The sequence below is a fragment of the Amblyomma mixtum genome, chromosome 7 (genome assembly GCF_055824585.1).
Source record: "Amblyomma mixtum isolate Tamu chromosome 7, ASM5582458v1, whole genome shotgun sequence".
In the NCBI taxonomy this organism is placed as follows: domain Eukaryota; kingdom Metazoa; phylum Arthropoda; class Arachnida; order Ixodida; family Ixodidae; genus Amblyomma; species Amblyomma mixtum.
The window spans coordinates 35853661-35873051 of NC_143018.1; the positions used below are offsets into that span (position 1 = coordinate 35853661).

Here is a 19391-nt window from a genome sequence, read left to right on the forward strand (position 1 = left end):
ACTCATATATATACTAACGTACACATATATATAGCCAATGTCATCCCACCTGTTCATTGCCACTTTTCTTTTTAACCAGTTTTACTAGCAAAAGAGCTCGGTATCACTGCACAGATGATATAACAGCTGTGCACCAAGTACAAGCGGTGTGCTAGCTCTGTGCTGGTCCTCAATTTTCCCTTTGCACAATCAAAACACTTCAGAAAAAATGACCACATTTCTACAGCGTGTATTTACAGGTCGCAGTCCTCCCCTCTACACTGAAAGGCTTCCTCCCAGTGGCTTTAAACCCTTGGCACAGCAATTTGCTTGAATGTTAGCGTGATTTCTTGCTGAAGACAGGATCTTGGCTATGTACCACAGAAGTTATGCCTCCAGTGACTGCTCACCATAGTCGGACAGCGTGCAGGCCTCGGCCAGGGAGTGGAGGAAGTCGATGTTAGAGATGACCTCTGCAAGCTTGTACAGGCAGCCGATGTTCAACACAATGTCATGCAGCACAGAGGTCAGGACACTGAAAAACCACGCGGTGCAACGTCAGAGGCGAGAGAATTGTTAAGAGAAATGAAAAACCCCTAATAGGCTACAAGATATTTTGTAACTGCATGTATAGGAACATGTGATGAAAAGCAGGCATAAAGAAAGCCACATATTGAATTTTCAAACCATAATCAGACTGAAAAGTAACAAATAAGTAACCTAGCGATTCCATCAAGGGATTCACGTTTAATAAATTTAAGGGTGCTATTTAAACAAAACAATTTAAACACCTCAGTCATCTAGGGTTACCACAGACATGAAAAACTACACAGCAGCTTCATGTCCAATATTACTGCTGTATTAAAATGCAGCTATTTCACACAGGAACTAACGCTTAAAGATTGAGATATGCAGTCCAGTTCAGAGGGGTTTGGTGGATTTTAGTTTCCCAATTCCCTCTTGTACTTGAATTGTACTTGAAGAGAACACTCAGCCCGTACTGCTTACAGCAACATGTTTTCTTGGGCTGGTTCAAAACCGGCACAGAAAGGATAGCACAGGCACCAGTTATGTTCTATGTACTATTTTGTACTCTCCCTTTCTTTTTACACTATATTCGCTCCACCTATAGAAATCACAGGACATGCATAAGATATAGAACATAGTTTAGTTTTCTAAGGAGGCTTATGAGCAACTTTAATATTCAGAGATGCGTTTATCCCGGGGTGAAGAAGTGGTAACTTACCTCCAGCTCAGACGGGTAATTTCATGTATGGCTTCTCTGGCTCTATCTACAAATTAAGGTAATCAGGTGGCAAAAAAAACAAACAAAAAATGATAACGTACACAATTCTGCACACTTCTCAGGAAACATCAGCGGTATTCTTACCATTCATCTTGATCTTTGTCCAAGGAGAACAGGGCAGTACATAGATGAAAAAAAAAGAAATTATGAAAGCTTATATTAGCCAAGAATGAGTTGGCAAGAAAGTGAAAGGCATTGATTGCATGTAAATCTCATCGATTTGCTCTTGTTGATAAGTGCCAAGGAGCAAACTTGATTAAATTCATGCAAGGACACCGCTGCACCTTGTGGGAAACATATAACAGGTCTCAAGTAGAGTTTTACCCCCTTTTAATAATGTGGTCACTATTATCAACGTGACTTTTGTGCTACATTCACACATAGCGACATGAACCTGCTACATCAACGCTTTTTTCCTTCACTTGAATCATCACCACCCAGCTGTGTCCATTGCAGGAGACAAAGGCCTGTGCTGATTATCACCACTTATCCCTGGTCTGCAGTAGCCACTGCTATCCTACTAACTCCGTAAACTTCCTAATTTCACGTGTCCACCTCACTCTCCACTGTACACCCGTACACCTGCCCATCTCGCAATCCACTGCATTACCCTAAGTGTCCATCAGTTTATCTGTTCTCTGCATTCCATTCAACAAGTACTTTGGTTTGGGCTAGTTGGTTCATAGCTACGGTTGATTCTGAAGACGGCGCATAAGGGACAGGGACAAAAAAGGCTCAAGAAAACAACGCCTGTCTGGCGCCTGTCCGGTTGTTTTTCTTTTGCGCCATCTTTAGAATCAACCTTAGGATCCCAATCCTTCCTTGCCCATGTGCATTTCCTCTTCTTGACTTCAGCTGATCAATTAACTTGCATCTGCTGCCTAATCAACATTGCTTTCTTCCAGCACCTCAACACCGCACCTATGAACTGGTTTGGTTTATGGGGTTTAACGTCCCAAAGCGACTAAGGCTATGAGAGACGCCGCAGTGGAGGGCTCCGGAAATTTCGACCACCTGGGGTTCTTTAACGTGCACTGACATTGCACAGTACACGGGCCTCTAGAATTTCTCCTCCAAAGAAATTCCAGCCGCCACGGCCGGGATCGAACCCGCGTCTTTTGGGCCAGCAGCCGAGCACCATAACCGCTGAGCCACCGTGGCGGCACACCTATAACTGTTTGTTCCCAAACTTACTGCACCCGATGGGCTCTGAACCTCCCATGGACATCCTGCAGACAACCTGAACATCTGCACGACGTCCAAGGGAGTTTCAATGCCCACTGGGCAGTGTCTATAACTTAAATTGAAGACTTTTTGTGAGTCCTCAGTCACACTAAACTCGGCAACCGCTTTTCCTGGTAGTGAACGGAAGCCTACAGGGGGGGAGCATTCATAACTGACCTACTGCCGAATGGTTCGATCACATGACAATTTGCCTGGATGGATGGAGCACTGTTCTCCTCATTCCATCGATGGCTGGTGCCATCTACGAAAACTTCTTCTAACAAGATGTGCCTAGTAAACTAGTTGTAGCCAAGAAAAGTGTATAATCCTTGATTTTGCAATGCTGAAAGTTGGTAGCTGTATCAGAAATGTGTCTTAAGTAACATACTGGGTGTTTCAGCGAACACTAAAAAATTTTCAGAAATAGGCTTTCTTAGTAAAAATATAGCTTTTGCGGCATAGTATTACCAGTGCTGACAGACACCAGAAAACCAGTGAATCATCTTAGGTAGTAAGCTGGTTAACTAACTTTTAATATTTTAATTTTTTAACTAGTAGAGTTAGTTGTCTAGTTGTAATAAGAGATTTGTAGCCGGTCGTTAATAATAGCCATATAAGTTTTTAGAATTTCAAAAACGCAATTACCCTCACCGCTGTGGCTCAACAAAGTTTGGCTGCATCGTGCGAAAATACATGCGCTTTTGAAAGCATGCAGGAAAAGCAACCCCTCCAGTGCACGTAACTAGTCGAAAAAGCCAAATTTTTTCGAGCCACAGCGCCAAGGGTAATCACGTTTTTGAAAGTCTAAAAACTGATATGGCTATTACTAACGACCGCCAGGTTTCTAACTCTAATAGTTAAAAGTTAATTATTAGAAATTAGTTAACCAGCTTACTAGATAAGATGATTCACCAGTCTTCTGCTGTCCACCAGGCCTGGCAATACCATGCTGCAGAAGCCATAATTTTACCCTAAAAAGCCTATTTTTGAAAATTTTTGGAAGTGTTCACTGAAACTTCCGGTATACTGACAAAATACTGTTAAAAAAAATGAATAACTGAAACTGGGGACTACACTCCACATGCGTAAGAAGAGAGGGCGCGTTTCAGATTCGTAGCTCCCACTCCACTGCGAGAAAAAGTTGTTGCAGAGTATCGGAGAATTATCGAACATGCCCCCGACTGATGACGTGTTCACCGTTCGGCAGCTCACCAGGCCGTCGGTGGTGAACGAGATGGTCGTCTTGGTGAGGGACACCTTGATGAACTTGTCGGGCAGGTCAGGAACGCGGCCTGTGTAGCTCATTTGAATGTAGAAGCCTCGCAGCTGGGAGTAAGCCACTCTGAGGGGCAGTCCATGCTCCTGGGCCAGGTCCTTCTCGACCATCTCTGCACAGAAGTGTCGCCAGACATCCGTCGATTTCCCCACAGCTGGAAACTCAGCATGCGGCTTTACATACAAGGATAAAAGAAGGAAAACCCACATGCATATTTTTAGCAGTAAATGATGAGCTTTTGCATGTTAAAGGGACACAGAGGACACCTCCGTCCAGCTTTTGTTCATCATCATCATCATCATTTATTTTACCCTTATATATCGAGGTATTACATATATGGGGGGGACAAAGCAAATACAACTGCGAATAAAACGTCAATAGAGTAAAACATAGTGCAATACAATAAAAAACGATGCATCTCAGCACGATGCTGGTCAGTGATGAATGGCGAAAGGCTGAATTAGGTGGCAACAGCAACAAGAATAAGTGTAACTGGATAAAGAACTTTGAGACAAATTGGCAATAGCTTTTATTCAGTACAGTGATTAATTAATGTCTGTCAAAATTTAATAGGGTTGCGCTCGTTTGCAATGTAGAAGTAGCTGTTTTTTTCATGTCAATTTGGCAGCAAATAAAGACATTTATTACAGAAAAAATTGCATTTAAAAATGAATTTTGTTTTTCCCTTGCCACTTGATTCACCACTTGATTCAAACTCGTGACTGCAGTAACAAAAATGAAAGGAATAATGGTGACCAGTCTATGTGAACATAGTGTTGCGGCTTAGCCTCAGTGAACCGCAAAAAAAAAAAAAGAAAACTCTTTTGCCATCCCTGCAGTTTGCTTGTGAAAACGTTCACTCACCGTAATTGGATAACTAATGAAAGCTTTGTTCCCAGTGAAAGTAGGCACTTTAACACTTGAGCGCAGGGATCTGTCAATACAGGCCAGCTTCTGTTCTGTCTTCAGCGTTTCTCTTCAAGTGAAAACTCTGTACTGCCCCCAGTTTTTTCTTTTGCACAATAATAACAAATCACTGCTTTACAAGGTATGCGAAAAGTGGGTATTGCACAGGTAAACAACTGCACTAAAGGGATGGATTTGCACGAAAGTGTTCATGAAATGGAAGACCAAGATGTGTGAGCCGGTGTCAGAAGGGCCGCCTCACCGCTACAGCCATGACAAATTAAAACTTACATTACACAATCACTCCTACAGACTCAGCAACAGCCTTTTAGCTGTTTCCCCTTAGTTTGTTTATAAATGCGATCCAAACGCAGTCAACCACAATACATGGAACTAGTACCGCAATTGCTTGCATAGCAGACCCACTGTTTTTCCCGAAAATTTAAAGAAAATTTGGGAGGTTTGTGTGCATTACTCAAATGCATCAATTAAGAGAGTAAATATGGCATTAACTGCTTCCTTCATAGATGTTCAAAGCAAAGAGAACGACAGATTGCCATGGTTTTTGAATAAGCTACCAGTGAGACAGATGCAAATCATATATACATGGTCTGTTCTGAAAGTAGTAGGACTGGTTTTTTCCTGGGCGAACGGGCGGACGAGAGGTGGTCTGCGTGTGCAGGATCGTTGAAGGAATGCTGGGAATGCATGGGGAAATTGGGAATGCTGGGGAAAATCGGCAGTCGGCTCTTGGCCGTTAAAAACAGGAGGTCGCTTGTACTGTGAACCCCTGTCGAAACGTCTCGTCACGCAGAATCGTCGAGCGTTTACTGCATCAGCGATACGCGATCAAATTTTGAGTAAATCTTGGTAAAACGGGCAAAGAGACTCACAACATGATTAAGGAGGCCTACGGTGACGCTTCCAGGTGTAGATCAGGTGTTTTTGATAGGCACAAGCTTTTCCGAGAAGGTAAGGAAAGAGTGGAGGAAGACGACCGCTTCAGACGCCCTTCGACCAGCAAGACCAACAAAAATGTGTAGCGAGGGAAACATTTACTTAACAGTGATCTCTCAGAATGATTGCTGGTGACTTGAGCATTCCTCAAACCCAAGTTTTTGGGATCGTGACAGAAAACTTATCCATGAGGAAAGCGTGCGTGAAGTTGGTGCCGGGAGTGTTGTCAGAGGAGGAAAAGCCCAACCGGTAGGATCTTCTTCGTCATCTGAATGAGGACCCTGATTTTTTGCCCAGCACAAGGCGGCAACGCTGCCTCAGCCCCCCCTAGAGCCTCGACTTGGCCCCGCCAGACTTTTCTATTCCCGAGAATAAAATCGACGCTCGAGGGGAAACATTACGGATCAGTAGAGGTGGTTAAACAGGCCGTGACGAGGGAGCTAAACAGCATTCCTGTCCAGGCATTCCTGGAGGCGTACGAAAACTGTAAAACTCATTGGCAGCAGTGTGTAGGTGCGGAAGGGTGCTACCTTGAAAAATTGTAATCGTTTGTACTATTCTCTTGAATTAATTTTGTTTAAAAAAATGAGTCCTACTACTTTCAGAACAGACCATGTACATCCGTCCTATAAGACTATAGCAGGGAATCTCAATCTTTTTATCCTCCAGGAGCACCACTGGCTTTTAAAAAGGTGTCAAGAACCCCATGCATCTTGACTTCTAAACCCTCCGCCCAACATGAAAGTAAAAAAAAAACATGCAGACACACAGCCCCTCAAAAAATGCCAAAAGTCAATATTAATGACTCACTGTGTAGTAACACAAGCTACTATAAGCAACTACAATGCAATTAGTTCCATATTAAGGCAGAGGAAAGGTGGGGTTTTAGGCAGACACATACTATAGGTGCTCGAGAAACTAAAATAGTGCTCCAAGGAAGGCAAGGGTTCCACGGAATTGGGTTCGCGAACCTCTGGCCCATAGGTTTCCTATGTGAGCACAGCGCAATCTCACCGTGAATATCATCTTGCACTTCTGAGTAGGTCCTTCGGGCAATGTCAAGGAGGCCGTTGACTTCGGGCTGAACAATAGAAAAAAGATGAGGTTCCGGTGAACCCAATACAAAGCTGGTTTCCTTATTAATACCATTCAAAACCTAGAGCATGGTGCGCAGCTTTTGCTCAATGCTTGATTTCTGCTCTGGAACTCAGAACCCTTGACGGGCACAGAGTTCAAGAAAAACATTCCAGGCAATTCCAGTGCAAATGTTTAGATTCCAAACACGGCCTAAATGTTTCATGTTATTCAGTTTATAAGCTGCATGCACTGAAGGAGGATATAAATCTGACATACTGTTTGCACTCCTGTCCACTGTCATTATTTCAATTTTTCTTTGTAATTCTTTTGCTACAGCAGAAAGAGGCTACAAGACGTCAGCATGCATTGTAAACAAAAGCTTGTTGGAATAGGAATCAAGCTGGGGTTAGCTGTTAAAGCATGCTGCAAATGTAAGAACATGCTGAACTAACCTTTATGCTGAAGCAGAGTTGCAAGACTCTGTTCCATGTGCCCTTCTGGTAGACGACATCATCCCTTATAACCGTGCAGATGCGTTCATGCATCTGACCGTACCGGACATCAGTGATGTGCTACATTGAAAGAAAGATAAAAAGAAATACTATACAAGTTCTCATTTTTAGCTGTCAAAATTCCCCACATTGTTTAGAGTGCAAAGAGGACACCTAACTGGCTGAAACTGCTCAGTTTCGCAAAACTGGCATCAATGAGGCATTGCTCTCTGCCATGTGAAATAATGAAATGCAGCAGGTTTGTGCTGCCCCACATAAATTACTGTCAACAACTGAGCAATCCGCAGTTGTCTCGGGCCTACTAGCCCACAGAACCTGTGCTTCACATACTGATGTGAATGACATCACACATGACCTTTGGTTGTCAGAAGTCAAGCTTGAAACCAAGTGGCATAAATTCTGCGATAATAAATCATGGAGAGCTTGCTGTACCTACGACATTCATCACTCTTGCTGCAGAGGGTTCGATCATACAAATTTGGATTGAAGTGGGGTAAACAGCTCTTCTAAAAATGAAAGGGTCAAAAATACATGTGCAAGCAATCCATTTCATAACATGCATTCGAGCACTGATTATCTGTTTACTTACTAGTACAAAATGCTAGTAGCTTAGCACAGAAGGCTACTTAGAGACATGAGAGAGCAAATGTGAGAAAAATGTGAGAAAAATGGAAGTGAAATTTGGGCTGTTAAAAATAGTTACCAAGCATGCTGGTAAGGTAAGCAGATATTTCATCCGTAATACAACAACAGATAGCCACATGCAACATATATCCTTGCTCATTAAATTCTGTCCAGATTTTGCATATTTCTAGTATCTCTGTCTAGCTTGAACAAGTCAAAGAAGAAGGTATTTAGAGAATACTTATTTAGTACTAGCAAGTTCCAAACTCTGTGCTATGCTACGCTGGGCGTCAAGCAGGACCATTCTGGCTTAAAATGCTTGTATACCGAACTCTCAATAATTCAGACTCAGAACGGGATCAAAAAAATTTGTTTGGTTTATGTAGAGTTTGGGTTAGGGGAACCTTTTTTTTTTAGTAAACATGACGCTGACAACATCAAACAACCTGAAGTTTTAAATGAAGCAAGTTGGAATCAATGACCATCCTCTGTGCAATCCACTGTCAATGATTTCACAGTGGAGCCAAAATTAGGGAGTCCTACATGGTGCCTCTAGTAAGAGTTTAAAGTAGTTTGAAACAGACTCCTGATAATATAAAATATGAAAAGGGACCGAAATTTTGCTTGAACTAGGTGAGTTTCAAATTAAGAGGTGCATTTTTAATGGAATGGAAGATGATGGGACCAGCACGTTCATTTCAATAACCGAGGAGTCCATTGTAATTCACCTTCAGTCAATGATCTCGCAGTGGATCCAAAAATAGCCCATCCAGGATATGCTGCCTTGAGTAACAGTTTAAAGAAATAGCAAGGAGTCAGGACAACTCTGTCCAAATTTCAACCTCAGCGAAAATCGGATTTCATGGCTCTTTCTGGTGACTTTAAAGTTTGCACAGCAGTAAAAGACACATTTATTGCAAAGGAAATTTTATTTGTGAATTTGTCCACTGCTTGAACCAAACTTGGGAATTGTCAGACTGAAAAAAGATTTCGTGTCACCGCATGAACGGGAATGGTAGTGCATCCTAGGCTCAGGGATCCGTAAAAAAGAACTGTCTTGACACACCGTGGTTTGCTTCTGAAAAGGACCTCTATTGGCGATACCTGTATTTCATTTTGTAGTGTACTTCACCATTCACAGAGCCACACACCCGGCGGAGATCGACCTTTCTAGCCATGGTTCATGAAACCCTAAACCACGGAACTGAAAACTCAGAGCCAGGTGGCCAGGTAGAGATGAAAACAGATAAATGTTCGCCACGCACAAAGTATGTATTGATGAAGGTGCTCTTGATGAAACCAGTTGAATTTAATAATAGTTTCATCCTTTTGGACTAACACAAAGGACATTACACATTTCGTGGTCTTTCTGTTTTCAGTGAAAGGAGCTTTTTTGTGATTAGAATGTGCAATATATCAGAAAAAAAAATTCCGGGGGCACTTTGATGATCTAAAGTGCATGAGGCGAAAACCTTTCCACGCAACTTCGGCTGCACGGCCATAGGCACATACAAGGTGGGCGACTTGGACTGGCTAGTCATGACAAATTAGTCATGACTAACTAGTCATGATTCATGAATAACCAGTTATTCATGACTAATTAGCTGATTACTGGTTAATGACTAGTTAGTCATGGCTAATTAGCTGATGAATAACTAGTCATGATTGGTTAATGACTAACCCATCATGGCTGGTTAGCGACTAGTTAGTCATGACTAATTTGTTGATAACTGGTTATGACTAGTTGTGACTCACTTCAGATGTAATAGATGAATGGACGGAGTCATGGCTGCAAGTATGACCCATTAAAGGCTTTCACCTTAATACAGCCAACTGTAATCGTTCCTTAATGTCCCTTTAACAGTACTTGAAACTCGGACAACTGCTGCCGAGTGCTCACCGCAGCGTACGTGCCCAGCAGGGTGCCCTGGCACTTGTCGAGCACAATGCGCAGTGGCTCGACGTGCTCGAGGATGTGCTTGATGCAGACGCAGTTGTGCACGGCTGCCTCCATGGTGCGCAGGGTCTCCACCCGGGGCACCTGTACCAGGGCTGCCAACAGAGACTCCATGTCTGCAAACTTCACCAGCAGGAACTGCACCACCAGGGAAAGCGGGACACACTGGGCTCAGTTTCGCAATAACCAGCACCATGTTTTCCATTAAATGCCAACTGCTGTGCTGTGAACACGACAGGTGTGACAGGTGCAAGCCAGTGTAAATGGTTCAGCCCCCTGTTGTGTAAGTGTTGTACCTGAACAATATGGGTAAATGCTTCAGCTACCTAAAAGCTCCCACACCTTAGTGGGTGCCAAACTTGTACAACAGGTGTACAGGTGTGACAGGTGCAGACCAGTGTAAATGGTTCAGCCATCTGTTGTTCAAGTGTCGCATCTGAATAGCAGGTGTAAATGCTTCAGCTGCCTAAAAGCTCCGACACCTTAGTGGGTGCCAAACTTGTACAACAGGTGTACAGGCGGACAGGTGCAAACAAGCGCACCTATAAGCTTTAGCTACATCTGCTCCACCTGCAAACTTTTACAGGTGGCATATCTGTGCAGGCGTATTTGTGAATGTTTTAGCCACCTAAAACATGCACTCAAACATGCGTTAAACAGATGTTAAACAGATGTAGTAACTGGTTGCTTTACAAACAGAAAATGCTATCGCTGATGGAGTCATATGTGCCTCTTGTGTGCATACGAGGAGATGCTGATAAGCATTGGTTTTCCAATTCTCTTCGAAGATTATTAAAAAAGAAAAAGCGTCTTTTCCGAGCAGCCAAAAATTCAGCCACCGTTTCAAAATGGGATAAATACTTCGAATGTCTCCGTAATTATACGAATCTTTTGAGACGCTCCAAAAAGAAATTTTTTAATAATGATTTGCAAAACATAATTAAAAATAACCCCCAGAAATTCTGGAAGATTCTGTTGCCAAACCATAACTCGCCGCAGGGTATTATCTTGCGTGAGCAAGATGGCTCGCACGTCTCTGCAGATCGCTGTGCAGATGTTATGAACAATTACTTCTCTTCCGTTTTCACTCATGAACCCGTCCTTCATGTACCCAACCATAACAGCTCTCATTTCAGCCAGATGCCCCCAATCTCCATTTCTGCCGAAGGCATAGGTAAACTTATCGACAGTTTGAAGTCGTCTAGCGCCCCTGGACCTGACGAGATACCTACCAAAATACTAAAAGGCACTAGAGAAATTTCATGTCAGATATTACAAATAATCTTTAGCCAATCAATTTCAAGTAGTTCGATTCCAAATGACTGGAAGTTAAGTAGGGTTGTTCCGGTTTTCAAGTCAGGTGATCGCTCTGATCCATCAAACTATCGCCCTATTTCATTAACATGTATTGCTTGCAAAATGCTAGAACATATCATATACTCACAGGTTGCTCTTCATCTAGACAAAAATTCCTTCTTCTTTGCCAACCAGCATGGATTCCGTTCTGGTTTCTCGTGTGATACCCAGCTTTACGAATTTACTACGGACCTTAACCTCAATTTGGATTCTTCATTTCAAACTGATATTATCTATCTGGATTTCTCTAAGGCCTTTGACCGTGTCCCACATCAACGTCTGATGTTTAAACTCTCATCCCTCTCTCTTGACCCCTTGGTACTATCATGGATTTCCTCCTTCCTTTCAGACCGCACTCAGTTCACTGTTATTGGCGACCATCGCTCCAAAAACTCGAATGTCATTTCAGGCGTACCCCAAGGCTCTGTCCTCGGTCCACTTTTATTTTTAGTCTTTATAAACGACCTCCCTACAGGCATTTCATCCACAATCCGCCTTTTCGCTGACGATTGTGTACTTTATCGTCGCATCACTAATACATCTGACCAGTTGCTCCTGCAGAAAGACCTCAACACAATAGAAACCTGGTGCGCCACCTGGCTGATGAAACTGAATGTGTCCAAGTGTAAGAGCATGCAAGTCTCCCGAAAACGCTCCAACCTTGATTATTCATACTCATTGAACTCCATGATCATTTCACGTGTAGAATCATACCGATATCTGGGAGTTATTATCACAGACAAACTGAACTGGTCTGAGCATATCACGAAACTTGTGGCGGACACATCTAAAACACTTGGCTTCATCAGGCGTTCTCTCTCTTTATCCCCCAGTAACATTCGTAAGCTCGCATATGAAGTATACATTAGACCTAAACTTGAATATGCCTGCGCAATATGGAGCCCTCATCAACAATACTTAATTGACTTACTAGAAAGCATCCAGAATCGTGCAGCTCGCTTCATCTGCTCAAAATATGATACACGGATCAGCGTTAGTGCCATCAAATCATCCATTGATCTCGACTCGTTAACTCATCGAAGGAAGACATTACGGCTGAGTTTATTTCATAATCTATATTACAACCGTCCTGACCTGCGAACCTCCCTTCTGGTACCACCTGTACGAACGTCCCGTCGGCTCTTCAATTCCCTGAGCGTGCAGCGTATTACTGGTTCCACAAATGCATTTAATAAATCATTCTTGCCCTTGGCTATTGATGACTGGAATTCACTTCCCGAAACTATTGTCCATGAGCGTGACAACTCAAAATTCAGGCAGTTAACATCCGCTCATTTTTCTAAATAAATTGATGAGCAGCAATAGGATTTCATTTTTCTTTTGCTATACTTTTCTCTAATACCCTGCATTTTTTCGTTCAGTACCCGATTGCTTTTCCTTTTTGTGTGTGAATATACTGTTTTGTTGTTTGTTAAATAATACACTGCATTTTTTGTTCAGTACCCGATTGCTTTTCCTTTTTGTGTGTGAATATACTGTTTTGTTGTTTGTTAAAAGTATGCGGAGCATAAGTGCCTGTGTAATTTTCGTCCGTTTGTTTTCCCTATATTTCAAAATGCACGGATCATAGAAATGCACGTACATCACCATGCCTCGTTGTGTTTTTCTTGTCTGTATAAATATGACCATGGCCATACTTTCTTGTCCCCCCCCCCCCCCCCCTTATGTAATGCCCAAACCAGGGCCCTTAAGGGATAATAAATGATGATGATGATGATGTAAACAGGTGTAAAATATTTCTGATGCCAAAGCTCACAGGCTCATTTGCACTCAAATTTTATGCACAGCCAGCCTCTTCTGCTCAATCCCAATTAATAGCTACTCTGTCAGGCTTCTCATTGCTTTTGCAAAGAATAAATAAAATTATTAGAGCCCATGATTAGTCCAGGCTAGAACTGGAGAAGTTTACAGCTTCTGTCACAGATGAGCCATCTCAAGCTGAGATAGTGAATGCTCACAGCACTTTCTCATCTGCTCTCTCACTTTTTCTTCTCTATTTTTCCTATTAATGACAGTAGCGCTTTAGTCCTTCTCTTCCTGCTAAAAATTCTTGGGGGCACTTTGCTCTTACTAAAGTGCACTGAGGCGAAAGCCATTTCCATCTCTGTTGCTGCCCATGTTGCTGTGGTGATTATGTCATAGGTGACGTCACGGTCACGCACAGTACATTTTCGGTTATGGCATACTACCCCATTTGATGACGTCATCAGTCTTTTGGGAATTGTTTTTATTAATTTTTCTTAAAGTAATTAATTTTATTTAATTAATTTCGTGTGACAACATACTGCACAATGTTGCTGACGTCTGTTTTTATTAATTAGTTTGATTAGTTTTCAATTAATTTCATCTTACCACATACTACACCATGTTAATGATGTCATCAGTTTTTAATTAATTGACAGCTAAGGTGCGGCGATTTCGTGTTACGACATACTATGCCACGTTGATGACGTCATCAGTTTGATTGACAGCTAGGGTGGGACAACTTCTGCGGACGCACACGCTGGTGAGTCATGAGCCTATAAAGGCTTTTGCCTTAAAAACATTACTGTTTATAACTATCGAACAAAGGTGAAATGCCTCCAACTTTTGCCTGCTCATGACAAGTATGACAGCAGGCAGCGGACCCTAAGGAAAGTGAATGTCTTATCATCATCGTCACCACCATCATCATCATCCTGACTACACCCACTGCAGGGCAAAGGCCTCTCCCACGCCTCTCCAATTAACCCTGTCCTTTGCCAGTTGCAGCCACTGTAGCCCCGCAAACTTCTCAATCTCAATCAAATTCCAATTCAAATTCATTCAAATTCCAGTTACAGAGTAGGCTATTTCTGCACTGCGCGTTCTGTCTCAGAGTGCACCTGGAAGCTGTAGAAGATCTCCTCGCTGTCCAGGATCTGTTGAACGGCCTTCTGTCGCTGCACGATGGTGGCCAGTTCACGGGGCGGCTGCAGTATGTTGACTCGGAGCAGTCTTGAGCCCCCGGGCGTCTTGGCATGGTTCAGCACACCAAACAGCGACACTGAGCTTCGCGGAGCCAAAGTGTTGGTGAGGAGCTCGAGGTCGTGCATCGTGGTCGAATCTGCGAGGCCAAAAGACTTTGAAGACTGAGGAGCTTGCAGGCACACTCGCTCAATGCACCTGAAGTACAGCATCTCAGGACAACTTCTTTGGATGCACATGATGAAGTGCTGACGAGTTGTTTGCTCCCATGGCAGTGGACAAAAAAAGCTTTAGGCTTTGCTCAGCCCAATGGCAGGTAGTTTTGTGAGGAATTCAGCACTTCTGTGTCTTTCTAATTCAAGCATAAACTTCACTACAGCACAAGTGACAGCAACAAGAGGGCTAATACAGCCTTGCTTTTAAATCCTGCTTTAACTATTGGCTTGAATCTGCTATGCTATCTTCATAACCAGAACATAAATATAGAAAGTGTTAGTATTTCAACCCTGAAAGTTTTTTTTCTACCACACAAGAATGACAGGCATATCTATTATGAACAGCACCTGCAATGACTTTTCTTTTATTTTGATCCTTTGATCTTGCAGCACACAGTGATATTCATTTCATGTTGAACGCTCATTATGAATTGTTCTATTACATTTATTTGACATGTTTAATGGTATCATTTGAGTAAGCTTTCACTCAGCTAATTTCCGCTTTCGCAAGTTCTTCACTTCTTATGTAATATAGTACAGGTCTCAACTGATGGCTGTGACAAGGCATACTGGCAACGTGGTTGTGGTTGTGTACTATGCCTACCTCTATTCTGAGTACATCATTACCAATCATGACATGCTTTCTCCACCTCTCTCCAGTGCAGAGTACCAGGCCAGAGAATCATAGCTTAGACTGACCTTTCCATACTTCTTTGCAAATAGGCTCCCCTCCCTCTCTTCTGCGCTGAACCTTCATCATCAAAGACAAAGTACCAATGCCTCCCTGTGAACAGCACTTGTAATAAAGCCTGCTCTGCTTGAGGAAGGTGCAATAAACTCACCAATTCGAGCCACGCCTTCCCCGGTGCTGAAGATGACCTTGATGGAATGGGCCGTGCAGGCAACATTCTGCATCACCTCCACATAGTGGATCAACGCAGCCGTGGCAGAGAGCGCGTAGTACCTGCGTAATTCAAGGAAGCAGAAATTCATGTACATGTACTGAAGCAGATAGAGATGTGCACCTGAGAGCTCACTGAGTAATTACAGCCCATATGTGCACAAACATGAGAACTTACTGCTAGTAATGTAAGTGTTAAATAAACATCTACTAAACAAGGCAGGATTTGATGATAAGACCTTAACCCTTTAAGGCGCTTTGTAAACGATTGTGTACATTGCAAATTGCAGCTTTTTTTCTTGCAGTGTCCGCTACCTAGCACTGATTTCACTGCTTCAGGAGAAATAGGGTGCTTTTTATGCCAACTAGCAAACACAGCAAATGATGTTTCTCAAAACAGTGAAAGTGGCAGCACGACCTCCACAATTTTCTTGCAGACAAATTCTGCAACTAGTGTTAATTAAATTTTTTTTCTAAATTTGTAAGGTCAAGTGCATCTTTAAAAAGAACATGACTACACAATCTTTCGAACATTAATTTCACAAATCCCGGTATTTTAGTATTCCAGTTTCCAATCGTTTTGACAGTTTGTAAAGAATTTTTGATATGCGTGTAAAAAATTAACCAATGGTGTGTTCCACTGGAAATGAATTCGCTTCCTTAAGGACTGGGTGTACTATCTAGACATGTAAATGGTTGTTTTGCATCAAAATGATAAACAGCATCTCCATACAAATATCGTTTCCAGTAAAAATGGATCCTATGGCTCTTGTCCAGCAGCAAAAGATGCACTTAATGCTGAGAAAATTGAATTAATTTCAAACTTTTCCAGCAATTGACTAAGTCAACTCATGATATCAGGACTGAGAAGAACTACACGATCCCCATTTAGAAGTGAGTAGTGATGCAGTCTATCCTCATGGATCCGTGTGAAAAAAAAACAAACAAACTTTTTGATGTATCCCACTTTGCTTGAGAAGATAGCGCGTGGTGGTGATACTTACATTTCTTTGGTGGTGATACTTCCATTTATTTTTTCGACCTTTCTGAGCTTATAAAAACTCTGTTTTTAGTGAAAGTAGTGTTTCTGTCATTAGAAAGCACTAATCGATCAATACAGGCAAATTTCAGTTTGTCGTCAGTCTGCCATTAATGAGACTGCAGCCCCTCATATCATCTTTCAAATTTCAAACTAAACCTCGCGAACTCCATGAAGTTCAAATTACTGAAAATTTTGCTCTAGTAACACGTTTAAGCACATGCATTTCTCATGCAAAACATGGTGGCAAAACGGAAATGCTGCAATTGTCGTGGTCAGATTCAATGAGACTGCTGGTAGAATACAGATTAACTGCCGACATCTACCACGTTATGTCAACACAGATGTCATGAGAAAAATACAAACAATGCATACATATTTCTTTGCTTTTACAAAAGAGTGACAGAGCTTTGCAGCAATTGAAGAAAAGGAAAATTAAGGCAGCAGAACGGGTGAACCGTGAGCATCAGCAAAAGCAGAAAAAAAAAACATAAGACATTCTGACAATACCTATATTTCACATGAATCGCACCTTGACCACATACCATACCATACCATACCATACCATACCATACCATACCATACCATACCATACAATACCATGCCATGCCATGCCATGCCATGCCATGCCATGCCATACCATACCATACCATACCATACCATACCATACCATACCATACCATACCATACCATACCATACCATCAGTTTCTGTTACTGTGCATTAAATATAGATAGGCATTTTGTATCATGGAAGCGAAAACCAAATGTCATCATGAACATGTCGGCGAGATGATGCAATGTTAGATATCACACGAAGGTTTGGTTTGGTTTAAGGTGTTTAATGTCCCAAAGCAGCGCAGGCTACGAGAGATGCCTTAGTGAAGGGCTCCGGAAATTTCGACCCCCTGGGGTTCTTTAACGTGCACTGACATCTCACAGTACACGGGCCTCTAGAATTTCGCCTCCATCGAAATTAGACCGCTGCGGCTGGGATCGAACCCGCGTCTTTCGGATCAGCAGCAGAGCACCATAACCCCTGAGCCACCGTAGCAGATGATCACACAAAGGCACTCACTTGTTAACAACTTCTGTCTCAACCGAACTGTACTCTGGCACACAGAGCTTCCTAACATACTGGATGCCGAGATTTTCGTTGAAGAACTTTCGAGCCAGGCTGGTGATGGTGGCCGTTGGCATTTCCTGCTTCAGCTGGCTCACAAGCTGGGGCATGAGGTTGCCTTCCAGCACCGTCTTGGGCAAGAGAATCTGAGAGTGGGCGAAGAACAATTTCCATCGCAAAGGCACGAAGCAAGAACTTGCAAACAGAAGTGATAAAGAGGGTAGGGTTGCTAAGGTCACATTACGAGCTCTGCCTTCTTATGAATGCTCTTCACAAACCATAGCACAACTGAAATCGCAGAGAACAAAGGCCCAAATTGGAGGAAACTAAAAGTGAACATTGCATCAATCTTCTTCCTACTTTATCTAAACATTTTTTTTTAAAGAAAAAGCATTAACAAAGAAATGCAGCCTATACAAGGTAAGTTGCTGGGCGAGTTGGTTCCGATATTCCATGAATACAGCGCAATGAACAGGACAGCAAGAAGGGCACAGGCAAGGACACAACACAGCGCTGTGTTGTGTCCCTGCCTGTGCCCTTCTTGCTGTTCTGTTCGTTGTGCTGTAGTCATGGAATAGCAGCCTACACAGTAGCTTGAAGTGGAATTCAGCACACGAGAGCGAAAGGACTGGAGCAATTATTCGCAATCGTCAAGCTTGTCTGCAGGCTTATCACCATACTAGCCATCATCCTACCATACGGTACATGCAATTTTTTCTCCTTCACCAAGCACAGGTGTGAACAAAACAACACAGAGCAGGCTCTGATGTTTAAACTCTTCTCACATGTTCTACAGTGAAAATATGTAGCTTTTTTGGGTTTAAATAAGTGCACTGGTAGCATTTGCTAGCGTATGTAGTGCATTAGGTGCCCCTAATTTTCTCTTGGTAAGGTAAGAAAGGAGCCAGGGTGATGTAGCATACACCACATTATTATGGCTATGATTGTACAGTGTAATAAGATATTAGTTCTTGTGAATGCATGCTGGGACTAATAAGTGCATACACCATATTATTATGCCTGTGACTGCACAGTGTAATATTTTATCATTAGCTCTTGCGAATGCATACGGGAACTAACGAGCTATAGCTCAGTCCGACGAGCGCCGAACGTAGTGTGCTTGAGAGGCTAATGGTTTGATTCCTAATGTGACCAGAAGTGCACTATTTTTCTTCTTTCACTGCTTCATAACAGGAAACAAAGTGCGCAGAACAAAACAATGCGAGAACTTGAAGATACTGAGAGACTGAGGTGATCTGGCAATGAATGATGTTTGGGTGAGACCACACAAGAAGTGTGCAAGATTCTTTAAAAATCAACAAACTTTGAGAATACGTGATCGTGGCTGTAGACTCCCTGGGGCTACAAGCGTTTCATGCTCAACGGAAAAAAAAAAAGCTATGCTGATCTCAGCTGTTCCACACATTACCTCATGAGGATCGAGCACCTGCAGCTTCATGAGGGTGTTAGTGTACATCCTGTTGTCTGGGAACTGTGCCAGGACCAACTCCGGGTTCTTGAGATCGAATGATGCCATGCCGATATCCCCCCTGGCGAGACCTCTGCCTTCGGCGATTGCTGCAAGTGTAGATGACAAGGGACAAAGTAAGGACGAGGACAAAAAAACAAAACACCTTGGTCATTATTCTCATGAGACCAGTGCCTGAAGGAACTGCACTGTAACGCACTTTTAAATCCATAAGGACAGCCAAGATGGCATGAGATGGTTCTCTAAATACTTCAACTAAAAACACACAGTGAAGGAAAGAATGGTGGTCAAATGAAGCCAATCTCTGGCAGAAATCAGGCAAAAAAAACTACAGAGCTCTGCGCACTGCTAAAAACAGAAGAGAACATTAATAATGGTCAAGTCTAGATTCCAGGGATGTAATCAATAAGGGCCTCTTGAAATTCTTATGTTGATAGGCAGAGGAGGCATTAAAAAACTTATGCATTTTGTTTACTATGTTACTA

General features: G+C 42.6%; 1 protein-coding gene across 1 annotated transcript in view; it reads right to left on the reverse strand.

Annotated features, from left to right (window-relative positions):
- LOC149335660 (mutS protein homolog 4-like) overlaps positions 1-19391 on the reverse strand; it is a 43796-nt gene that overhangs the window by 20057 nt on the left and 4348 nt on the right. Inside the window, exons 4-14 of the mRNA XM_089553853.1 lie at positions 18847-18995; positions 17373-17563; positions 15199-15320; positions 14060-14280; positions 9762-9956; positions 7178-7297; positions 6663-6729; positions 3722-3897; positions 1370-1382; positions 1226-1271; positions 390-514 (exon numbers count right to left, since the gene is read on the reverse strand). Coding sequence (XP_089409979.1) covers positions 390-514; positions 1226-1271; positions 1370-1382; positions 3722-3897; positions 6663-6729; positions 7178-7297; positions 9762-9956; positions 14060-14280; positions 15199-15320; positions 17373-17563; positions 18847-18995 — 1425 coding nt within the window. The remainder of the gene's footprint in view (positions 1-389; positions 515-1225; positions 1272-1369; positions 1383-3721; positions 3898-6662; positions 6730-7177; positions 7298-9761; positions 9957-14059; positions 14281-15198; positions 15321-17372; positions 17564-18846; positions 18996-19391) is intronic.